This window comes from Diorhabda sublineata, chromosome 8 (genome assembly GCF_026230105.1).
Source record: "Diorhabda sublineata isolate icDioSubl1.1 chromosome 8, icDioSubl1.1, whole genome shotgun sequence".
NCBI classification, from domain to species: domain Eukaryota; kingdom Metazoa; phylum Arthropoda; class Insecta; order Coleoptera; family Chrysomelidae; genus Diorhabda; species Diorhabda sublineata.
In genome coordinates, this window is record NC_079481.1 from 6039290 (window position 1) to 6062755 (window position 23466).

The following is a 23466-nucleotide window of genomic DNA, read 5'->3' on the forward strand; positions in this document are numbered from 1 at the left end:
CTTGATAAACATTCCCCTGAGCCCAAAAATTGTTGTGAATCCAAGGGAAAATAGATGAAAAACTCATTTGAAATAAAAATTGTGAGAAATGATGTGTTTGCGTGCAGTTCAGAAGTATAATTAAAAGATTTCTTAAGAATAAATAGTTCCGCTCAGGGCCCTGGGGAAAGTTTTCCTTCGGACCCAGAGCGGAACTATTTATTCGAAAGGAATCTTTTAATTACATTTCTTTGAATGTATACACTCATTCATTATGGAAAAACAAATTTTTTCTTTGCTTGTTTATCCTTTCAACGATGATTTATGCTTTTATGTCAAGTGTACAAAAATGCGCGATGTGATTTGAAGAATATTTTATAACGTGAAGGTGGCACAAATAAGCAAATTTAATCAAATATTATTTGAGTTATGCCGAAGAAAAAGGAAATAAAATATGATGCCTTGCAGTCCACAGAACCGCTCTGGGCTGCTGGGAAAGTTCATTTGCAGGTCTATGGACCGCACCGAGGCTCAAAGTGTTAAGCAGATTTTTGTATTACTGAGTATTCGATATAAGAATGTAACAATAAAAAATAATTTGATCAAAAAGTTTTTATTAATGCATAATTGGTAAATAATTTACAAAAATATTTTTTTCTTCAAATATTACCAATATAATAATGTGACTATCGAATGAGCAGCAACATGAAGTGAAACTTCGCCTCTATTTTTATTTCTGTCTACAATTCTAATATTATCATCGAACGGTCTCCTAAAACCAATTTTTATAAAAAATTAGTAATACAAAACCTTTAATCAAAATTTTTGGTCATCAAAAACGCTAATAGTTCGATAGAAAAAATTGTTATCCAAAATTCAATCCTGCATTTCAAAATATAATATAATTTTAGTCAAATATAGAGGCTTTATAATTGAAAATGTTAATTTTTATTCTGAGGATTTAAAAAAATCATAATTTTGAGAATGGAAAAACCCAAAAAGATCCAAACAACAAATGTAGTAATCGAAATTTTTTGCAGAAAAATCTATAAATTTGATTTCCCCCAAACATATCAAATAAGACATTTAGGCCAGGGCACTTCCGAACAAAAAGGCTTTTGGTGACAAAATTAATAGTAGAGAAAAAACAACGCCATCGTGTTCTAGGGGTTAAATAAAAGTTATGTGCATAAAATTCAACATTTTTTGTCTATGCAATAAAAACACCAAAAAATCGATACAAATTTTGTTTTTTGCGTTTTGCGCTGAACCTATGCAAGACCCGTCTTTGTTACTTTGAACAATATTGTAGAGAATTGAAAAATCGTCAAAATAAGCTTTTATAAATTAAATTTCGATAATTTGTTGCCTAGATAATTTAACCGAAAGGAGAAAATTTTTAATTTTTTAAATTGTTTATAATTTGTTTAATTTTAAATATAAAGATTTCTTATTCACTGAAAACTTAGATCTCGATGTACTTAATCAATACTCTTAAGATGGGCTCCTTGGCTCTAATAGTTTTTGCAAAATGACAATTAAACTCTTTTTTCAAACGGCCAATCCTGCTCACCGGATGGTCCCATCAACATTGGGAAAGTCGCGTTGGAAAGAAAAAGAGTAGAACTAAAAATCCCCCATCTCAGTTTTTTAAATTTATTTTTGACCTCAAAAAGGGACAAAAAAAATTATAAACCAGTAAAGCAGTAGATACGAAACGTTTCTTCATAAAATTAAGTATTTTCACCTAGAATGCAAATTATTTTATGCCAGTATGAATAACTGTTTATTTAGTTAATAAATAAATCTTACAAAAAATTGCAAAATTCATAGAGGGGAAAATTCTGGGAAAATTATTAATTTTAGCAACAGTTAGTGACAGTTAATTTAAGCTGAACGAGTTAGCTCAGTTTAAACAAAAATTTCAAAATCGGTCCAATAGTTACTGAGATAATTTTTTTATCCCCACACCTCCGCTGTCGCAGCTTCGAAGATCAATGGAGAAAAATAGTGTCACTTATACTGCTACCAAATGCACATTTTCAATAATAGACTATTGAAACTTTTATTGATAAAAATTTGAAGCTTCCCCTACAAAATGACGCAAAAAACATTCCTTAATATTGAAAAACTAAGCCGCAGTAAAAGTTTAAAAAAAATGTCTAGCTTCGCCCCAAACTAAACTGCCAGCTTTCCGAATAAGACATTTTGGTATTACGATATTTTTATAAAATGTTTTTTTTACCCCTTTGAGGTTAAAAAAAAATGAAAAAACTGAAATTAGGGATTTTTAGTTCAACTCTTCTTCTTTCTGACGAGACTTTCCAAATGATGATAGGACCATCCGGTGAGCGAGAATTGCCCTTTGAAAAAAAAGGGCCTCAAATGGTTTAATTGCCATTTTGCAAAAACTATTAGAGCCATGGAGCCCATCTTTAGAGCAATGATTAAGTCCATCGAAAAGTCGGTTTTCAGAGAATAAGAAACCTTTATATTTGAAATTAAACAATTTGAAAAATTAAAAATTTAATTTATAAAAGCTTATTTTGAAGATTTTTAATTCTCTGCAATATTGTATATAGTAACAAAGTCGAGTCTTGTATAGGTTCAGAGCAAAACGCAAAAAAACCAAAATTTGTACCGATTTTTTGATTTTTTCATTGTTTAAAAAAATAACGCATAGACAAAAAATGTTGAATTTTATGCACATAACCTTTATTTAACACGATGGCGTTGTTTTCTTTCTACTATTAATTTTGTCATGTAATTTCGTAAATACCTAATTGGGATTTGAACTCTCTCTATTCCCCTCTTCATTTTTTTCTGTAAAAAAAAAATTTGCCCAATAGGCATTATCCTAGTTGTCACCTAGTCTGGTGAAATCAATTCTAACCAGTCCGTTAGACATCGCAATAGCTTAGAGCCTCATTTATTCTATGAGATCTTAATCCAAATTCTTCCAATATTCTTTCAATAGTTTTATGACATTCGTGCTTCAAATTTCTTCCAAGAGGTTAAAAACCTGTTACATTTGTTACATTGTATACCACTCAATCTTAACCATGGTAGATCATTTGTACTATGAGCTCTTCTTGTTTGTTTACAACAAACGGTTCATCAGAATTGGATTTTCCAAACAAACCACACACAAAAATTCATAACGTCTCATTGTTTTTCGCATACACCTATAAAGTTGTATGATCTGTCATATTTGATTACGATTCGTATTTTTGAAACGGCAATCTGTCAATTAAAAGTTCTGTATTTTCGCAAAAAATTGAGACAGCGTATTAAATAAAAACATGAATCGTTCATTAACGACGAGGCAATTCTTGAGTGCCCATAATTTTTATCAACCATTCACTCTACAGGATGATAATTATCACACAAGCTACAGTTTAAACCAAATTGAAATCAAACAGAGGGTTGAAGTGAAAATTAACTAGAAACTTAGATTGTTTTCATTGTATTATTTTGGTTGAATTTTATATAGGATATTACTTACGTGTTAGCTATAACTACCACAATCCCACCGTCTGGTCTTTGGAAAGCTGCTACTTGCTTAAATACGTCCAAGTATGAAACTTCTATAACTTTGGATCCGGGTGTGACGAATTTCGAAAAGTGTCCCATAGCGTAGTAAGTCGGTTGTTTCAAAAATTCCCCAGCGGTGGCGTTTACAATTATAGGGGAATCGACACCATCAGATAGCGTAGGACCCCCGTCGCAATCTAATGCCAAATTCCAATCAACCCAACCGGTTACCCAATAATTACAATTCTTAAAAATATCGTAAAAAAGAATTCATACCATACATAACGAAAACTAAAGAATGTGGGACAGAACTAGTATGACCCAAAATTAAGGTTTGATCTCGTAAAGTTGAAAAACTGTACTGGGGGAAAAAGTTGTCGAGGTGTATCGAAGAACTTAGAAAGAGATAGCAACAAACAATATCAATGAATTAAGACATCTTTTGATAGTTGTCATTTACAGTAATTTTGACATTCTCCTTCGGGAATAGTAACATAACCTCTTATTATTTACGTTAGTGTTGACGTCTTAATTTGAGGTTATGTAAACCACTGTATCTAATCAGCTGTTTTGATACAACAATCAGTTGTGAGAGCTTCGAAAACAGAGTGACAAAGAGGATCGGTTTACCACTCTCTATCTCTCTTTATTCGCTAGTAAGATTTTGTTATCATTAATTAATTCTATTAGAGGAAAACAATCGATTATTTTCAATTGCTCAAGCGATATTCGTTTATATTTTGAATATAAATGCCGAAAAGTGCTTTCGAACGCAATTATGAGACTATTTTGCTAAAAAAATACTTCGTTAAGACACGAAATCCCTTCAAACATCTCCATTCGAAATGCTATAACTCACCAACTTATAATATGACAGCTGTCAAATTTATTAGCGCCCTCTATGTGACAGCGTACAAAGTTTTCAGCCCACTTGGTAAATATCTTGATACTTAATAAATCACGTTTCGCGTATAGATTAATAACTTCGATTCGACAAAGTTAACCTGTAAGTTCGAATCGCATGTCCAGTCGTGCAACCTCGCGAGGTATTCAGATTCTCTGTGATCGCGCAGTTGGCAACATGGGCTACGATCTCGCGATTTCGAAAACTGTCACCAAATGTCCAAGATATAAACCTAAGATAACGTCAAGTAGTGTGGTCTTAAGCACTTCGAATCCTAGACATTTATCGGAAGTTGAGCGAGGCCGAGGCGAGGTTGCGTTCGATCTTATTCGGTTAACCTCGATTAACTTCGTGACTAGTGTAATGAAAGCTTCATACATGTACTCACCTCTATTATATGACTTGCATAATCCTCTGCCCTCTGCCATGAGCCCAAGATAACATTTTTTTCGAAGGGCTTTTCACCTTAAACAACAATATGATCAAATTAAATTTTATTTTCTGGCTAATATCTTTGAATTAATAATACGGCATCCGTTTTATAGATACGAAGGTTCTATAAAAAGTTTTCTACCTAAAAAAGAAAAAAGAATTTTCTTTTTTTCAATGCTATCGCTTCTTTCAGTTTCTCCCTTTATCTTAGCACGTGATAATACAATTTACTTTCTTGACTGTTTTTTCGTTTCAGGACTTTCAGGCCCTTCAATTTTTTTCGTTTTCACGTTTTCACAAAAATCTTCACAACGACTCAACGTTCGACATAGCTCAGATTTTATAAGGGCTGCTATTAAGTTTTGGGGTAGACAGATGAAAACAAATATTTAAAATTTGATGATGTTTTATTGTTTTTCAAAATATTTTTCATTAAAATCAGTTCACTTCTACACGCGTTTTAACCAATTGACAAGGCATTTTTTATCCCAAAACATGTAATTTGAATGCATTAACCACTTTCTCGGGTGTCGAAAAACGTAATTTATTTTTGATCTACGGCAATAAAAAGGCAATCAAGGATTGTACGACAGATAATCCATCAAATCGATATTTTGACTGTCCAAAAACGTTTGAGCTTAAACTGATGTGTAAGAGGTCGTTGCGAGGGAAATTCATTCGTTTTTTTTTGGTTTCTCTGAGTTTTCCCGAAAAAACAACCGACGATTTCCTTCGAATTACGTCGTGTGCGAACAAATTATGCTAATAAGTGATTAAACCCTAAGTTTGAGGTAGAAAACTGTCCAGACAACCCTCGTAGCTTTTCTATATATAACCGCGTATCTTATCTCGATTAGTTAGAATAAATTACGCCCCTCAGACGCTCAGCATCATCCGTATTCATATATATTGACGTAACTTTTTGTCGGTTTCTCTGATAAATTGAAGTTAATGATTAATTAATATTAAAAAGTATTATATTATTATTTTTGTAAACGAAATTTATTTTAATTGAAGAATTTAAATATTGCGTACCTCTAGTACCTTCAGTACCAAGTATAAATAAATTAGGATAAAGTGCGTGTGTCCCATCGAGCGATACAAGTTTTGGCATTGCTTTGTCGTAGTACCAATGAATACCAATACCGTCAACGTAATTTTTGGCACCAGGATAGAAAAAAAACATCTGAAAAACAAAACAAAATAAAAAATTTGTAATTATATAGAGCGCGCCATAAATTTTTGTACTTTTGCGTACGATCTAGTGTAAGAACCACGCAATTCTTTGGTTTTTGGAAAGTTAATCACAATGGATGGTTTCACGGGAGAACAACGCGCGTTTCTTGTGAAACAATTTCGCGAAAATGGCACGATTATTTACAAAAAACAAACAGGGCGGCTACGGCGCCGTTTGGGCGTTTTGACAACAAAATTTCTTCTCAAACGAAGCCCACGTTTACTTAAATCGACATATCAATAAAGCAGATTGCAGATTTTGGTGTGAAGAAAAACCTAAATAGAAACACCAAAGACCTTCAGATTATCCAAAAGTGATAGTTTGGGTGCCAATATTTTCATTTAAACTCTGCAGAATATGTGGCAATGTTACGAGATTCTTAACAACCACAATCACATCATTTTTACCAGTAGATCATGGCTTTCTAATAGCCCAGACTCATCTCCACCTGATATCTTTTTCTGGGGTTTTGTTAAAAGTTGAATCTACGCGAATGTACCAAGAGCACTACTCCAATTAGAGAAGAAATCAAAGACTGGGCTCCAGGAATTCCAACGGTTAGATGGTAGCCACATCAAACAGCTCTTGAATGCTGTTGAAAGGAAATTTTATCATTTGGGTGGTTTTCTTAAATAAGTACATTGAACTCCTGAAAATAGTACCGAAAAAATCTGAAAAACTTACAAGAACAATCCAGAGAGGAAGCATTGCAGTTACATCATCAAAAGTGATGATTTTGATATCAGCAAACTCGGAATTTCTTATAGTAGGTCCAAAATATTGCGATATCCATTTACCCTGTAATTAAATTAATCAGCTACATTCTTTGTCTATAAAAACATTCGATTTCAAGCCCCAGCAACTATAAAAGGCGAAATTTCGCGAAAAAACCGAAAAGTTAAGTATTTAAATCAGACATGGGTGAATGTTGGACGTACAGTACCTAAGGATTGGAAAAACCATCACATACCAGGAGCTTTGGCGATAGAAAACGTTCAGGGGGGTCTCGAAAAATCATAAAGCCCAGAGATAACAACACAGATCAATGATTCTAGGGATCTGCCTTGGTTGAAAGACGCTGACCTTTTTGGAAGCGTGGCAGTGGAGAAACCTCTTCTAAGAAGTCCAAATAAAATTGACAGATTGTAGTGGGCTAAAGAAGATGAAAATTGGGCACTATAAGAGTGAGAGAGAGTTTTATGGAGTGACATGTCAGAGTTTATGGTCTCCGTGTGTCAGGTCAAAGAAAAAACGGATGTAAGATCCATGGTGGAGATGGAGGCTCGGTGATGATTTGAGGGTGATTTGGAGGAAGGCGACTGGAGACCTGGTGAAAATTTTTGAAGAAAACAGGTATAAAAATATTAAAAGATAGTGTAGTACATTTTGGCCAACGCCTGATCGGCAGAAAATTCGTCTTAACACATGACAACGATCCCAAGCATTCCTTGAAGCTGCGCAAAGAGTATTTGAAAAAATTTAAAAGGAAAAATGTCATTAAAGTAATGATTTGCCTACCAAAGCTGCCCAAACTTAACCCAAATGAGTTGTTGTGGGATAAATTGTACTGGGAAGTCAGAAACCAATGTCGTACTTCCACTTCACGTCTTTGGAATATCCTGAAAAATGAATGGAACCAAATAGACGACGATTATTTGTCGAGAATATCAAAAAATAATTAAAGCACAAGTAGGTTACATCAATAAATCAAAAACAAAGTGTAGTTGTAGTATTCATAATATCACGCAAACTATCCCCTAACCAAAAACTTTTGACAGGTAGTGTATATCTTAGGGATGAATATAAGTCATTGTTTGATTCTTTTCTGATACCTTTGTTCTTAGTTTTTCTTCTTTTCCACCGTATTCTATCATTTTACATATGTTTTTGTATTGTCTTCTTTTTAACCTCTCTATGAGGTCAATCTCCCTTCATGTGTTTTTTATGGGTGTTTTAGCTATTTGTCTAATTATGAAGTTTGATATAAATCTACTTTATTTCATCTTCTATGGTTTTTTCTAGTTTGTGTTTTGATCTGATTTCTATCATATGTATCTTGCTGACCTCACTCATTAATGTGATTCCTCTATAACTGATGCAATCCCTTGTGCCCTTTTTTTATTAGTCAGTGTCTTTAAATTGATATGGAGAACCGAAACAAACAAATAGAACAGAAGAGGCAAGCCCAGAAGGAATTCAAATGAAAAATAGGAAAGCAAGTTATATCTACTGTCTATTTTTCTATGATATTATCTTCGTTTGTTATTATATCTTTACTTGTAATGTTTATGAGTGAGTTCTTATTATTATTACCTGTTTTCCTTGCATTTTTAATGGTTATCCAAGTTTTATTATTTTTAATTTTATTCCTCAACTAATCTTTTAACTTCTCTCCTTTCTTTTTAGTATTTTTTGCAACTTTATTTCATGTTTCATGGTCTCCGAACCCAACTCTTTTATCGCGTGTTTCTTTCATTTTATCTTCTTCATTGATTCATTTATTAGTATTTCTCTTTTTTGTTGTTTATAACTTTTCCTCGGGTGTGATTTATTTTTCAAAATGTCTAATTCGAATTTAATAAAAAATATGTACCTACCATCTGACTGGGAGTCATCGCCACTGAAGGTATTTTGAATAAAGTGAATCCTACGCTAGGTTCATTACCAGTGGTGATACCCCAAAACGATACGTTATTTTTTTTATATTCTTGTAAAAATTTCAAGTGATACAAAGCCCATGACTGATACATTTCCGGTTTCAGTGTTCCGAAAATTGTTGTAAACTTTTCGATAACTTTCATCCATTTAGGCGAAGTCCAAGCGGTTGCGAACAATTTAAAATTGTCTCCGGTTAGTTCTCTCGCTTGTTTGATAAAAGGAATCTAAAAAAAAACAATTTTTGTTGCCCTTAAAATCTTACAGTGCATATAATACTCAAAATTTATTTTATTTATGGATTGGAATCGATACCAAAGTAATTGTGACTTGATTTTAATTTAGACTCATTAAAAGCAGATTTATAATTGTTCAAGATATCTTGAAGACATTTTCTCGGCCAAAGAATCAGCTTATGTAACTGTATGGTTTGAAATGGCTGAGGTGAAAGTCCTAATTTCCATTTCCTCCTGTTTTTGACTATTTGTGTAGCCTCTTTCCATGGTAAGTTTATATCTTGCAGTTCTTTCTCGAATAATTCTTCTCCATGTTCGTGAATGTATGACCCTGTTTGTTGTTGGTTAACGTAATGTATGACTTATCCATCTCCATTTCCACTTCATCATCGTTACGTCGTCTCCAAAAGTGTTTAGCCAAAAAATTTTACGTATAACTCGTAGGCATCTAAAATCTCTTCCTATCATGACCCAGACAAGATTTTACATGGGTCAGAAATAGTCTCAGTTTTGTTGTTCTTGAGATACTAGTTAAAGACCATATTTTATTTAGTAACGCGTTTGGTGTCAGGACTAATCTTTTTTCTATATCATTTTCAGTAAAATTGTTTGCCCTATCTGTATTTGCTTGGAGCGGTTTCACGTTTAAAGGCCCAATAGTACTCCGACAGCATATTTCTGAGTAATTGGTTGTTGAAATCTTTCTAAACGATCGTCCCGAACCGCACCCAAATTGTCGGGATATGGTAATAACAGAAAGTTCAGTTTAAATAACATTTTGCAACCTAGTACTTCGTAGATTGGATAATTCCTCCAACTAAATTTTGGTTTGAGATTCAAGCAACCAAATTTCTTGTTCAAGCTTTCTGCTTCAAATAAATGAACGCATTTCCCTTTCTACATAAGGTTTTAACAAAAATTTTGATGAATATGTGCAGAGGAGGTGAATAAACTTTCTGCTTATCTAATAAAGGTTCATCCAAAATGTTTTTCTGACTGGGCAAAATATTTTAATGTAATTGCCAATCTGTAAATAATATTTCTGATCCTGCTGCATAAACAACAATGTTTTGGATTGATATAAAGCATGTTATGGTATGTTGCTTTTATATTTACAAAATAACTAACGGGAACTGTTTGCTTTCGTTTCCTTTGAACAAAAAAACTGCCATTAGACTTTTGTTGTATATTGGAAAAACAAAATTCATTCAGTAAACTTGGAATATCATTAATCTTTTTGTATTTATGCTATACAAGTGTACTACTTCGAGATTTTTTCAAGCATGTGAACCAATTTTCCGATTGAGGTACATCCAAAACGTGTCATTTGAAAACATCAACCGCGTCTTCAGGTGCAGAAAAACGTCGAACTCGCAATTTATATTTGATCTGCGGAAAGAAGAAGGAAAAATTGGGTGTCAAACAAAGACTGTACTGCGGATGAAGCATCAATTCGATGTTTTGACTGAGCAAAAACGTTTTTGTTGGAACTGATTTTTTCGAACACCTCTGGCACACAAATGCTGGTGTACCAATCAGAATTGACCGTTCTACTTGTTCGAAGGTCAAACCGGGTTGATCAGCTCAAAATGTTCGTGATTTAAATCCATTTTTGACCAAAATGAATGTTCCAAGAATCTGTAAACAACTCAAATAGCACACGTTCTAATTGCAATGTCAGATTTGACATATTGACGTCAGTGTTGCCATATTTCAAAATTTGAGTAACATAGTTAACAACATAGCTAAAAACGGCCTTCAGCTATAAATCAGGAACGGATCAAATTACAGTAGAATTAAATAACTCAATTCACCAACTTGCTTTAAAAAAAAACAATTTATTTAGCAAACTGAGGATTTAATAATCACATTAATAATAATTAAATAATAAATAATTGATGATGACACCTTAATGGGGTTAAAGTTAACAATCCATGAAACTGACAGAAATATGAAATACAGACAATTTATAGTAACGATAAACCTAATAAGGTTTGAGTTCATAGTAATAAATAAATAATTGATAATGATGCGCCGTTGTAATAAGGGTTGTTTTGGATTGCTTAACATTTCATTACGAGGTGAAAAAAATGAAAAGTTCTAAGATTCTATCTAAATACGTGAATAAAATCACTAAATTGGACAACACTGAAAATATTATCAATGAAATTAGAAATACAAAGGTCCAATACATTGGAATTACTTCAACTTAACCCCTGATTGACTTGATTGGATTTTTATTATATTTATCAATAATTTTGTTTTTTCCAAAAGACCTTGGAATCCTTATCAACTCAACCACGAAAGTGCGAGAATTAAAAATTTTAAAATATTAATATTCATACTGATAACCACTAATTTCGAAGAATAATTGTATTTTAAGTTGTTTTTACGAGAAAAATTTCCGAATTAACATAGAAATAATAAATTATTTTCAGAATTTTCCAAAATAGTCTATAAATTTAGGGTAACAATGCTCTAATTCTCCAAACTTTTAACTTTGTCAAATAGTAGTTGCCGTTTTTCTGGGTGGTCGACTGGGGGCCAAATTTGGAAATATACCCCCTATGCTTTTCCATAAAAACGGTTGGTATCACTTTGCCTGTCGATGAAATCATCTTTTGTCTTTTCCGAAACAAGTTTGCCTCTTGAAATCCCGTGTCTTAACAATAATTACCTTTCAGGAGTGTAGTGGTGGACCCAAGTTTAATTTAGAGCAAAAAATTCGACTAATTTTGCTAAAATTACGTCAATAACACTTGGAAAATGTTCATTCAAATAGGCTTTTAGTCCAAGGTGAACAAACGCGACATCCAGAACTACTTGGTGAACTTTTTTGATGATATCGCGTTTTTGGTCGTTCCGAATGCTCGTCCTCAGTCAAGCTAATGAGGTTTCGTTCGGCTGTCCAAAATTTTTCGATCGGAAATGCCTCCGTATATACGAGAATTGATACTTTAGTTTTGAGGTATGGTAATACTGATATGAATATGTCAGATCTAGTAGCATTGCCGAGTGCTATTTCAGTTGTTTACAGATCCTTGAAACATTCATCTTTGTCAAAAAATGGAATCATTTTCGTTCGATGATTTCCTCTGACTTTTGACGTGGATTAAGCCAACTGCAATTTGCCCATCAACTCGCTTCGACTTTTGGTGATGAAGCACCGTCTCAAATGAATGAGCTTCGTTGGTAATCCCATTTTGGTCTCTATAGGTCTACTTGACTTTCAAAAAGATTGCTCGCGTTGGATACCACATAATTTGACAAAGGGCTGAAAAAATAGTTCGTGTCGATTGGTGCAAAGAAACAATTCAATCGCAGTGCTTCAAAAGACATCTATGGGATCTGGACAGTCAACGAATCATGGATCTATCCATATGAAACCGAAGCAACGAAAATCTACGTCCTTCAAGACGAACCAATTCTAACAAAAGCTGCAAGACAAAGATAAATTTTGAGGTCAACGTTTTCCTACACCTGGAGAAGCGGTTGATGCTTTCAAATCTTTGGAGGTACGTCAATCGGAATGGGAAAAATTGTAAAAGTGTATTGATCTCAATGACTAGCTCAAAATTCAAGTAGCAGCCTCTCGTATATCCCATCATCTTCAAGTTGAGGTCGGAAACTTCTCAAAGAACCCTCGTAAAATTCTTTGCTAATGTTTATCGAATAAATATATATAGATAAATGAAATGAAATAATTTCTTGTGTCCTCAACTTATAAATACCTTATATTCAAAATCCTCTGGTGCTAGTTGAAAATTAGTTAAATTAACATCAGGTGTTTCGGCGTAACTATATTCTTTAGACGAAAAATCAGTCATACCTATAGGTACCCTTCCAATTGTATATCCAATACCATTTTCACTGAAATACGATCTAAAATACAGACAAAATTGTAAAGTGAATAGAAAATCCCAAAAATACGAGGGTTAATCTATTCGCCCCGATCCCGACACGTTTATAAATCAAAAAAATTATTTACCGTAACATCACATTGTAAAATCTCATATCAGTATTAAAATTGATCGTGTCAAACAACGCATAGTGGTTGAATACTCGCGTTTAAAATATTCAACATGAAATGCACGATAATAATTATTTACAGGGTGGCGCAATAGAAAGATATTTTCCTTCAGCTAATTGATGTCCCTCGGATTGTTCATGTAGACTTTATGGCGTCAAGTCAGAGCTACGTGGGTGTCAAGGGATATCACTTCTTTTGGAAATTTGTTTTGCAGGAAACATTTGTCTCACGGCAGCCATAAAAACATTTGATGTGTGACAGATCGCAACGTCTTGTTGGAACCAAGTTCTCGTATTCGTTATTCTTGATCTCGCAAGTTCTAGAGTCAAATATCCCTCTAATATCGCAACATAGAGATCGGTGTTAACGGTGATGCTTCGACTTCGTGAATCTTCAAAAAAGAAACGGCCAATAAGTCCTTTGCTTGAGATTACTGCCCAGGGATGTTGTCTAAAGTGGAAAATCGTCTAAGAATTTCTTCAGCAAATTCCAACTTTGCTCCAAAGTTGGTATCTTTGAACTCCTGTATTAACTGGAGCTTATAAGGATGTAGTTTAAGTTTCAACTTCGATATTAACTGTAAACTTCGCCGCGATAAATTCAAAGCCGCCGATCGCTTCCGGATTTTCTACTATTGACTCCTTCACCTTATCAATATTGTCTGTGCTCCTAGACGGTCTTGGACGAGCTTTTGCTGGTGGTTTAAACTTGGAACTGGTCTCTTAAAAACGCTCAACCCACATTTCAATTAAATTTGCACTAGGAGCTGCATTAATGTGTCTTAATCCTTGTTCTGAACGTGTGAACGACCAACGCATCGCTTTCCGTCGAAGTGACTCATGGCTACTAAAACTCCACGTGTGCAACTATCCAACCAGGCTATGCTCCCCCCGCCCACGCACCGTTTACCTCGCGAAAAAAGATGATGCAATATACACGTTTTATTACGCCACCCTGTATTATACAAGGGATAAATTTTAGCTAAAATTTAGTATTTTTCCCGTGTATAATTGTTTTCCTGTGACGGGAAAAACTATAAAAAAATTATAATACAATATTCAAGTCAGAAAATTATTGATGTCAAATTTGAATTTTGAAATGTTCTACTTGTAGCGATAATTAGAAAATAATCAAATAGCTGTTAATTTAATTGTGTGTTTTGATTCAAACATTGTGAACTTGCTGGTTGTTCAGTTATTTTCAATACTATAAAGTAAAAAAAAATATTTGCCGGATAAATCGCGGAAAATTTACGAAACTACGTATTCAATATTTTTGGTATGAAAGATGATAAAAATATGCAGTTCTTTCTCGGTGTGGTGGCTTATTTTTCAAAATTGACACAACAAAAGCCATAAACACTCAAAATATTTCGAACCAATTACATTTTTGAAACAAAATGAGAAGTTTTAAAGCCCAAGAAAGCGACGATGAAATTTATTTATTGGCGATGATATTGAAGATTCCGATTCGGAAGGTTATTAATTGTAAAACTTAAGGAAACAAAGAATGATGTGGACAGGATTACAGATGTGGCCCTTCGTCCAGCACCAGGAAAGGATCACCGTCTGAGCGGGATACGGATTTATCGTTTTTCAAAATATTTTTTCATTAAAAGCATTTCTCCCATTCCGATGTGCTTTGGACGCATCAACCGCTTCTTCAGATGTAGAAAAACGTCCACCTCGCAATTTATTTTTGATCTGCGGCAATAAGATGAATCGTAGGGTGCCAATGATCCCCACCAAGGGTGCCATGGTTTAAGTCATACCTTACCAACACAAGGTAGAATTTGTATCGATGAAGGTTAGATATTTATGAGCTTTAAATGAATATTTTTCAAACAAAAATCGAGTTTGAGCTTATACAAGTGCACAGGTATTATGGTATGGTAATTTCGGTTGAAATTCCTGATTCCAAAATACATACAAGTGAATCATTTTGTATTACTGATCCAGTATTTTTGCTACTTGCTACTTTTTTTAATTAAGAGGACTCGAACGGCTTTACAGGCCACGCTTTAAGAAGAACCGCCGCTTGCCAACAGCGGTTCAAATGTACTCCAATAAAAAAGGCTAGGAGGATGGAAATCTAGTATTGTGGCAAAAAGTTATGTGGATAGCTCAATGGAGAATAGAACCAAAACTGCCAATATGCAGTCCCAATGTACCGTGTCTCCTGAAGCTATTGCAAGTAGTTCACAAACTTTAGTGATTCAACAGCAAAGTAATTTGTCGATCAAAGAGATGGAGATGGAGATGGGGATTGGAAAAATCTAGTTATTAACAAAACTTTCCCTTTTTTCGTTACGAAAAAGTACTTACTTCATTATATTATCACTTGCGTTCTTTCCAAGGGACTTAATGTTGAATCCAGCTGAATCTGTAAACGCGCCTCCAAATCCAATAATCGTCTGACGTTCAATTTTGGTAATTATCATACGATTTAATGTGAACATACGATTCGACACGAAAGTACCTTCAGTTTTGTTCAACCTAAGTCCATTTCTACTCGACGTAAATAATAAATATTTAGGTGCTTCTACCTTTTTAACTGGAGGTATGGAGTCGCAATAAGTGTCATTACATACACAAACTGTACTATCACTACCATAATGTCTGGGAATACATTTTTCGGGTTTTGTCCAATGAAATACTGAAAAAATAGATTTGTGAATGCGCTTCAGATCAAATAAACTTGGTTTTTCTCATTGAAATTATCCCCATAAAACGATTAATGTTCAGTAAAATAAATAAATTAAAATAGAAACTTGTGTTGAATGGTCCATTTATCGGCTTCAGTGAAGTAAAACTATTTAACGTTGCTAATAAATTTTAAATTATTTATTTATTGAAAATGGCACGTGGTAAAGCTGTATCTGACGAAACAAAAGAAGTATTTGTAATATAGGAAAGAAAATTTTAATAAAATAAACTGCTCGAAACGATGAAATCGAAAACTAAAAACATATCTAAAAAAACGAGAAGAAAAAGAAACGAAACTTTCGTTTATTGAGATCGAGAAACTCGAGAGACTAGATCGACATTTATTTTTTTGTAAAATAGTGAGATACGGAGGAGGAAACTTTTTTTTTAACTTTAAAACCAATATAAGAAAACTGCCCCAGAGATGAAATCGTAACTAAATTGAATCTTCCTTTTTTAATCATAACGAAACGAGATGAGAAAACTGGTCGCGAGATGAGGCGACCAAAACGATACTTTCCTAAATTTGAAGAAACCGAGTTGATAAAACTGGTCGCGAGACGAGATTGAAACTAGAACCAAATTTCTCTTTATCTCTCATTGATCAACGAGACGAGGAAATTTTTACGAGACGAAATCGGTATTAAAATGAAACTGATATGAAGCGAGATTGAGATTAAAACAAAATTTACTCTTTTATAATCTATGAATGCGGAGAAAAGAGAACTAAAGAGTATTCTTTTAAATTTACTCGAAACCGAGATGAGAAACTGATCGCGAGATCAGAACGAACTAAAACGAGACTGTTTTTAATATAACGAAACCGAGACGAGAAAACTGATCATAAAACGAAACGATTCATACAAAGCTGTCTCATACAAGGGACGAGGAAACTGCTCGCGAGTCGAAATCGGAACCTAAACGAGACTTTATTAATTCATTGAAATTGATATGAGACGATATCGAGGGTAAAACAAAATTTCTTCTTTTAATTGATCACCACCGAAACGAAAAAATTGGTTTCGAGAAGGAATAAATACTAAAACGAGATTTACTGTTCGAGATTCTTTTTTCTTAAATATTCGACATCGAAATAAAGAGATTAGACTTCCTTTTTCAAATACAATTACACCAGATGAAAAAACTGATCACGAGATGAGGCGACTGAAACGAGACTTTCTTAAATTTCTCGAAACCAAGTTGAAAAACTTGAGACTAGAAGGAACTAAGTGAGACTTTTTCAACTATAACTAAACCGAGACGAGAAAACTGATCATAATACGAGAATTTTTTATATTCAACGAAATCGAGGCTGAAAACTGGTCACAAAGCGAGATCGAAACTAAAATGAGACTTACTTGAATCTAACTATACCGTGACGAGAAAACTGATCACTATAAGAGTCGAATAATACGAGACTTTTTTAAATGTGACGAAACCTAGATGAGAAACTGGTCGCGAGACAATGGCGAGACTAAAACGCGACTTTTTTCACTATAACGAGACCGAGACGAGAAAACTGATCTTAATACGAGAATTTTTTATTTTTAATGAAACCGAGACGAGAAAATGATCATAATACGAGAATTTTTTATATCTAACGAAATCGAGGTTGAAAACTGGTCACGAAACGAGATCGAAACTAAAATGAGACTTAATTGAATCCAACTAAACCGTGACGAGAAAAGTGATCTCGATAAGAGTCGAATAATACGAGACTTTTTTAAATTTGACGAAACCTAGATGAGAAACTGGTCGCGAGACAATAGCGAGACTAAGACGAGACTTTTTCCAATATAACGAGACCGAGACGAGAAAACTGATCTTAATACGAGAATTTTTTATATCTAACGAAATCGAGGCTGAAAACTGGTCACGAAGCGAGATCGAAACTAAAATGAGATTTAATTGAATCCAACTAAACCGTGACGAGAAAACTGATCACGATAAGAGTCGAATAATACGAGACTTTTTTAAATTTGACGAAACCTAGATGAGAAACTGGTCGCGAGACAATGGCGAGACTAAAACGCGACTTTTTTCAATATAACGAGACCGAGATGAGAAAACTGATCTTAATACGAGAATTTTTTATTTTTAATGAAACCGAGACGAGAAAATGATCATAATACGAGAATTTTTTATATTTTTAATGAAACCGAGACGAGAAAAATGATCATATACGAGAATTTTTTATATCTAACGAAATTGAGGCTGAGAAATCGAGGCTGAAAACTGGTCACGAAGCGAGATCGAAACTAAAATGAGACTTACTTGAATCCAACTAAACCTTGAGAAGAAAACTGATCACTATAAGAGTCGAATAATACGAGACTTTAAGACGATAAGAATCGATTAAAAGTGACGAAACCTAGATGAGAAACTGGTCGAGAGACAAGAGCGAGACTAAAATGATTTTACTTTAAATTCAACGAAACCTTAACGAGAAAACTGATCACAAGACACGACTTTTTTAGATTTACCAATCCGAGGTGAGGTTATTGAAAGTCTCGCCTCGTCTCACTTGTAATTTCCTATCCAGATAAGCATAAATGAAGGTGCTTAATATATTTTTTAGAAAATATTAAAATCAAACTACTTGCCTGCTAATAAAACTATGATGTGAGGAAAAACAATTAATGACATCTTGGAGTGTCGTCTAAAAAATATCACGATATTTAGGCGAAAGTATTTATATTTATATATGGCTGGCTTAACCTCAAATTTGAATACATATCTAAATTATGCAACAAGGGCGTATCGTTGAAAAGATTAAAAATATGTCTAAAGAAAGTTAAAAAAATAAAAATTTTTGACGCAACAACAAAATACTAATACTATATGACGTTACTATTATATACTACCCCTTTTTAAGTCACGAGATAGCAGCTATGTAACAACTACAAATGACTCAAAATCAGCCGCAAAAAATTATTCAAAATTTGAGAGATATTGAAAGATTACACTGAAGTGAATTTTTTTAATATCTTGTTTTTTGTAATTATTTTTTTGTTGTTATTACTTTGTCAGATTCATAATCCATCAAATCGCTTTCATAAAAAACGTGTTCGGCAAGCGAACATCTGTCAGGGTATAATTTGCTGTCACTTTTGTAAGAGGTAATCCGATTGACCAGTTATGGTTTAATAACTCGGTTCATCCAATAGGTAATTCGCATTAATTGAGATATTTCTTTATTAGGGCCGCAATTTTTAGATAAAGTAATATCTTACGTCGCCCTATCAATCCGTTTTATGCCAAAAATTTCTATTTCTGTAAATTCTTCGAATAGATATTGAATTTTTGTTTATAATATCGTAAAATATTGACTAACATAAAATGACTTTGCAGTTTTCTTTAGCACACTATTTCGAAATATCAGTATGCGGATGTACATAACAATAAAATAGACGTTGTCACATTTTTTTCCCCATTTAATTAGACGAAGGTCGCTGTAAAAGAACGTATAAGGCATTCTAGTAGTAGGTTCTTCTATATATAATAGGGCGAAGGTGAAAGGAATAAATACATCTCGTTACACTAGTTCATCAAGTACTTAACATATTTTCTCAATGATGAAATTTGCGGTAAGTTTATTTTATCTAATTCCTCTATCAAATGAGACACTTTGAATCAGTCTTAGGAATCCTCACCTTCATATATCAGCTAAGAAAATTAGTTATGTGAAAATTTTACGTATCCGTTCAAGTTTCAAACAATAATTTGTTAATTACTGTGAAAACTGACGATTATTTAATTATTTAAACTGACAATTAATCATTATTTCAATTTAAGATTTATAACTATTGAAGTTATAGTTATTCAAAGTAATTCCATTTTCTGGGTGAATATTCTCTTGAGCTTCTTATCTAATGTTAATTTCATTTTAAGCCGTGATATCTACATATATGCCAGGGGGTTTGTCCAGAACGTTTTCTGAAATTCTTCTCTTATTTTCTAACGACCTTTCAACTTAACCTTCGACTACAATGTTGGATTTTCATCCTCCGTGTTGTTTTATTATCAGAATATTCGCTCCTGAGTCTGTCAAGAGACACGATAACGAGCGTCTGAAACAATGTCCTGTGTATCCTTCAACACTAGGTAGAACCAGGTACTGAGCAAACTTTGTGGGTATTTTGATTTCTGTAATTGTAATTTCAAACAATCTGCATTTACTATTATAATTCACATTAATTTATCATCTTCAGCCTCTTTTATAAATCTTTCTACATTCTTCTTCGTCAATATCATCGATTTTTTGATATCGTATCCTGTTGACCGACTTTTCATCCAAGCCAAAAGCATAGCGTACTAACCCACTGTAGGCAATTAGACAATTTTGAGCTAAATCCTTAAATTAAATTGGTCGGTTTTGACTTACTAGATTTTGGGAAACTTTGAGATAGTGAATAGCAACTCTTAACAAAATTACGGGCACGGATTTTCGAAATTTTGGGACCTGCAAATCTCATCAAATGTATGCCAATTTTGAGTGGTGTTTTCACCCCAAAATCTTATTTTGCTGTATCCCTACGAAGTTTCTAATCACGATAAAAACTGAAGTACCTCCTAAATGATATTCTTTTATTTTTTAAACCTGATCCAGATATGAAAACGAACCAAATCCACTAAGCAGAATAAGCACAACTACAAAAATAATTGCCTGTCTGTTACCAGAAATCATTGGAAAATTTCGGGAAACGTTATTCTTTATGATGACATTACAAGCTTCCACTCCAGTTCTTGAATTGTTAACCATTCAGAAGGTTAAGTTCATAGATCATCCACCATAAAACCCTGATTTATTACCTGATTTCTTGTTGTTCTCAATATGGAGGTTATACGTTAAAAAATAGTTCAAAAACCTTCCAGAATGGTACTGGTGTCAAAAAATGGTATGAATGTAGTAATTGTAGATGAATTTGAATTATACCGAACTAAAAATAAAAATACCAACGTTGTATAATATAGTGCGATGAATCTAACCTAAAAAACTGTATGATGCTAATATAGGATCATCCTTATTCAACGCATTTCTAAGGACATATACACAGATTGTTTTCCTTTTCTCTACACTCCATAGATACCGAAAATCAAAATCAAACCAATCACAGATCAGATTGAAACCAATACATTTAGAAAGTTGGGGCATATTGCAATGACAGATTTCCGGTACTTGATTTATTATTCAACGCCATTAGAGCTCTAAGCTCCAGTATCAAGAGATACAGGTTCGTTTTGGAATGAGTTAGGTAAGGAGATAAATCCTTTGAAGAACTGAACGCATTTGTGGAATCTGCTAGAAAACAATATAGAAGATTTAGAATTTAGAAAGTTGGGGCATATTGCCATGGCAGATTTCCGGTACTTGATTTATTATTCAACGCCATTAGAGCTCTAAGCTCCAGTATCAAGAGATACAGGTTCGTTTTGGAATGAGCTAGGTAAGGAGATAAATCCTCTGAAGAACTGAACGCATTTGTGGAATCTGCTAGAAAACAATATAGAAGATTTAGAATTTAGAAAGTTGGGGCATATTGCAATGGCAGATTTCCGGTACTTGATTTATTATGCAACGCCATTAGAGCTCTAAGCTCCAGTATCAAGAGATACAGGTTCGTTTTGGAATGAGCTAGGTAAGGAGATAAATCCTCTGAAGAACTGAACGCATTTGTGGAATCTGCTAGAAAACAATATAGAAGATTTAGAATTTAGAAAGTTGGGGCATATTGCAATGGCAGATTTCCGGTACTTGATTTATTATTCAACGCCATTAGAGCTCTAAGCTCCAGTATCAAGAAATACAGGTTCGTTTTGGAATGAGCTAGGTAAGAAGATAAATCCTCTGAAGAACTGAACGCATTTGTGGAATCTGCTAGAAAACAATATAGAAGATTTAGAATTTAGAAAGTTGGGGCATATTGCAATGGCAGATTTCCGGTACTTGATTTATTATTCAACGCCATTAGAGCTCTAAGCTCCAGTATCAAGAGATACAGGTTCGTTTTGGAATGAGCTAGGTAAGGAGATAAATCCTCTGAAGAACTGAACGCATTTGTGGAATCTGCTAGAAAACAATATAGAAGATTTAGAATTTAGAAAGTTGGGGCATATTGCAATGGCAGATTTCCGGTACTTGATTTATTATTCAACGCCATTAGAGCTCTAAGCTCCAGTATCAAGAGATACAGGTTCGTTTTGGAATGAGCTAGGTAAGGAGATAAATCCTCTGAAGAACTGAACGCATTTGTGGAATCTGCTAGAAAACAATATAGAAGATTTAGAATTTAGAAAGTTGGGGCATATTGCAATGGCAGATTTCCGGTACTTGATTTATTATTCAACGCCATTAGAGCTCTAAGCTCCAGTATCAAGATATACAGGTTCGTTTTGGAATGAGCTAGGTAAGGAGATAAATCCTCTGAAGAACTGAACGCATTTGTGGAATCTGCTAGAAAACAATATAGAAGATTTAGAATTTAGAAAGTTGGGGCATATTGCAATGGCAGATTTCCGGTACTTGATTTATTATGCAACGCCATTAGAGCTCTAAGCTCCAGTATCAAGAAATACAGGTTCGTTTTGGAATGAGCTAGGTAAGAAGATAAATCCTTTGAAGAACTGAACGCATTTGTGGAATCTGCTAGAAAACAATATAGAAGATACTGAAAAAGAAGGAAGGAAGGAAAAAGCAGTAACTGAAACAATCTGAAGAGGTTGATACATATTATAACTATCACCAAAGAAGATCTCTTGAATGTATCAACTTAGACAATCATCTGAAGAGTGGTAATGTGATTTGATTTTCCTTTTCAAATCACAATTTTGTTATTTCGATTCATATACATTATTAATAGAATTAAATACAATAAATATAATACAATACAGCGTGACATTTGCTTATTGCTTTCGTCTATATCTTCCTTTAAATGAAATCATATCGGCGCTTTTATAGAATAAGACTTTTATCCACATTTTCTTCAAGACTAAGGAAGTCCAGAGGACTACACTTGGAAACGTATGAAATAGAAGACAAATATCTAGGGGAAGTTAGAACCATCCTTCATCCTGAGCTTTCTAAAAGGAGTGAATGAAAAGGGAGATGTAATGATAGCCATAAAAACTCGCAAACACCATCGGGCAAGGCAAAAGACATCTAGGAAGAACACTAGTATCCTGGTTTAAGAACCTTAGAACATGGTTCAATAAAAACAACTCTTCAGCATTGCTGCTGATAGAACAAAGATTGCCATGATGATCGCCAGTATTCATCACGACTAAGCACCACAAGAAGAAGAAGACTTATCCTCTTACATCAACTTCTACGGCTTCATAACTGGTTGCAAGTAATTTGAAAGCGAACATGAAGTATTTACAGACAAAGAACTATCAGGACCTTAAAAACCGAAACAAAATTGCCTTCCAAAGAAGCGATTGCCGTTAGATTTCTTCCTCTTTTTATAGTTTTTTTTTATAGTTTTACTGAAACACACCAACACTCACAATTACACTGTTTTTCTATAACCAAAGTATCATCCTCAGATGATATTTGAATTGAAGGTAAATTAAAAGTTTATTTACTTTCGATTTCTGCAGACGATAACTTGGTTGGTAAGATTTTAATTTACCTTCAGTCTCAGAAGACGACAACTAATCAAAACGAGCATCAGACTGATTCTTAGTGTTGGTTTCGGAAATTTCAGCTTAGTTTTATCTTTATATTCGATATTTTACTTTTACAAGATTGTGGA

General features: G+C 33.7%; 1 protein-coding gene across 2 annotated transcripts; it reads right to left on the reverse strand.

Moving 5' to 3' along the window:
* Window positions 1–576: 576 nt before the first annotated feature.
* LOC130448425 (lysosomal acid glucosylceramidase-like) lies at window positions 577–15738 on the reverse strand. 2 transcript variants are annotated; one of them, XM_056785800.1, is made up of 8 exons: window positions 15332–15738; window positions 12709–12859; window positions 8684–8968; window positions 6771–6884; window positions 5885–6035; window positions 4806–4882; window positions 3485–3759; window positions 577–751 (listed from the first exon to the last, which is right to left on the reverse strand). In XM_056785800.1, the coding sequence occupies exons 1-8, from the start codon at window positions 15463–15465 to the stop codon at window positions 646–648; spliced, it is 1293 nt and encodes a 430-aa protein (XP_056641778.1). In that variant the 5' UTR covers window positions 15466–15738; the 3' UTR covers window positions 577–645. The 2 variants fall into 2 exon arrangements, with proteins under 2 accessions (XP_056641778.1, XP_056641779.1); XM_056785801.1 differs by lacking the exon at window positions 15332–15738 and adding an exon at window positions 12966–13376.
* Between the last annotated feature and the right edge of the window lie 7728 nt (window positions 15739–23466).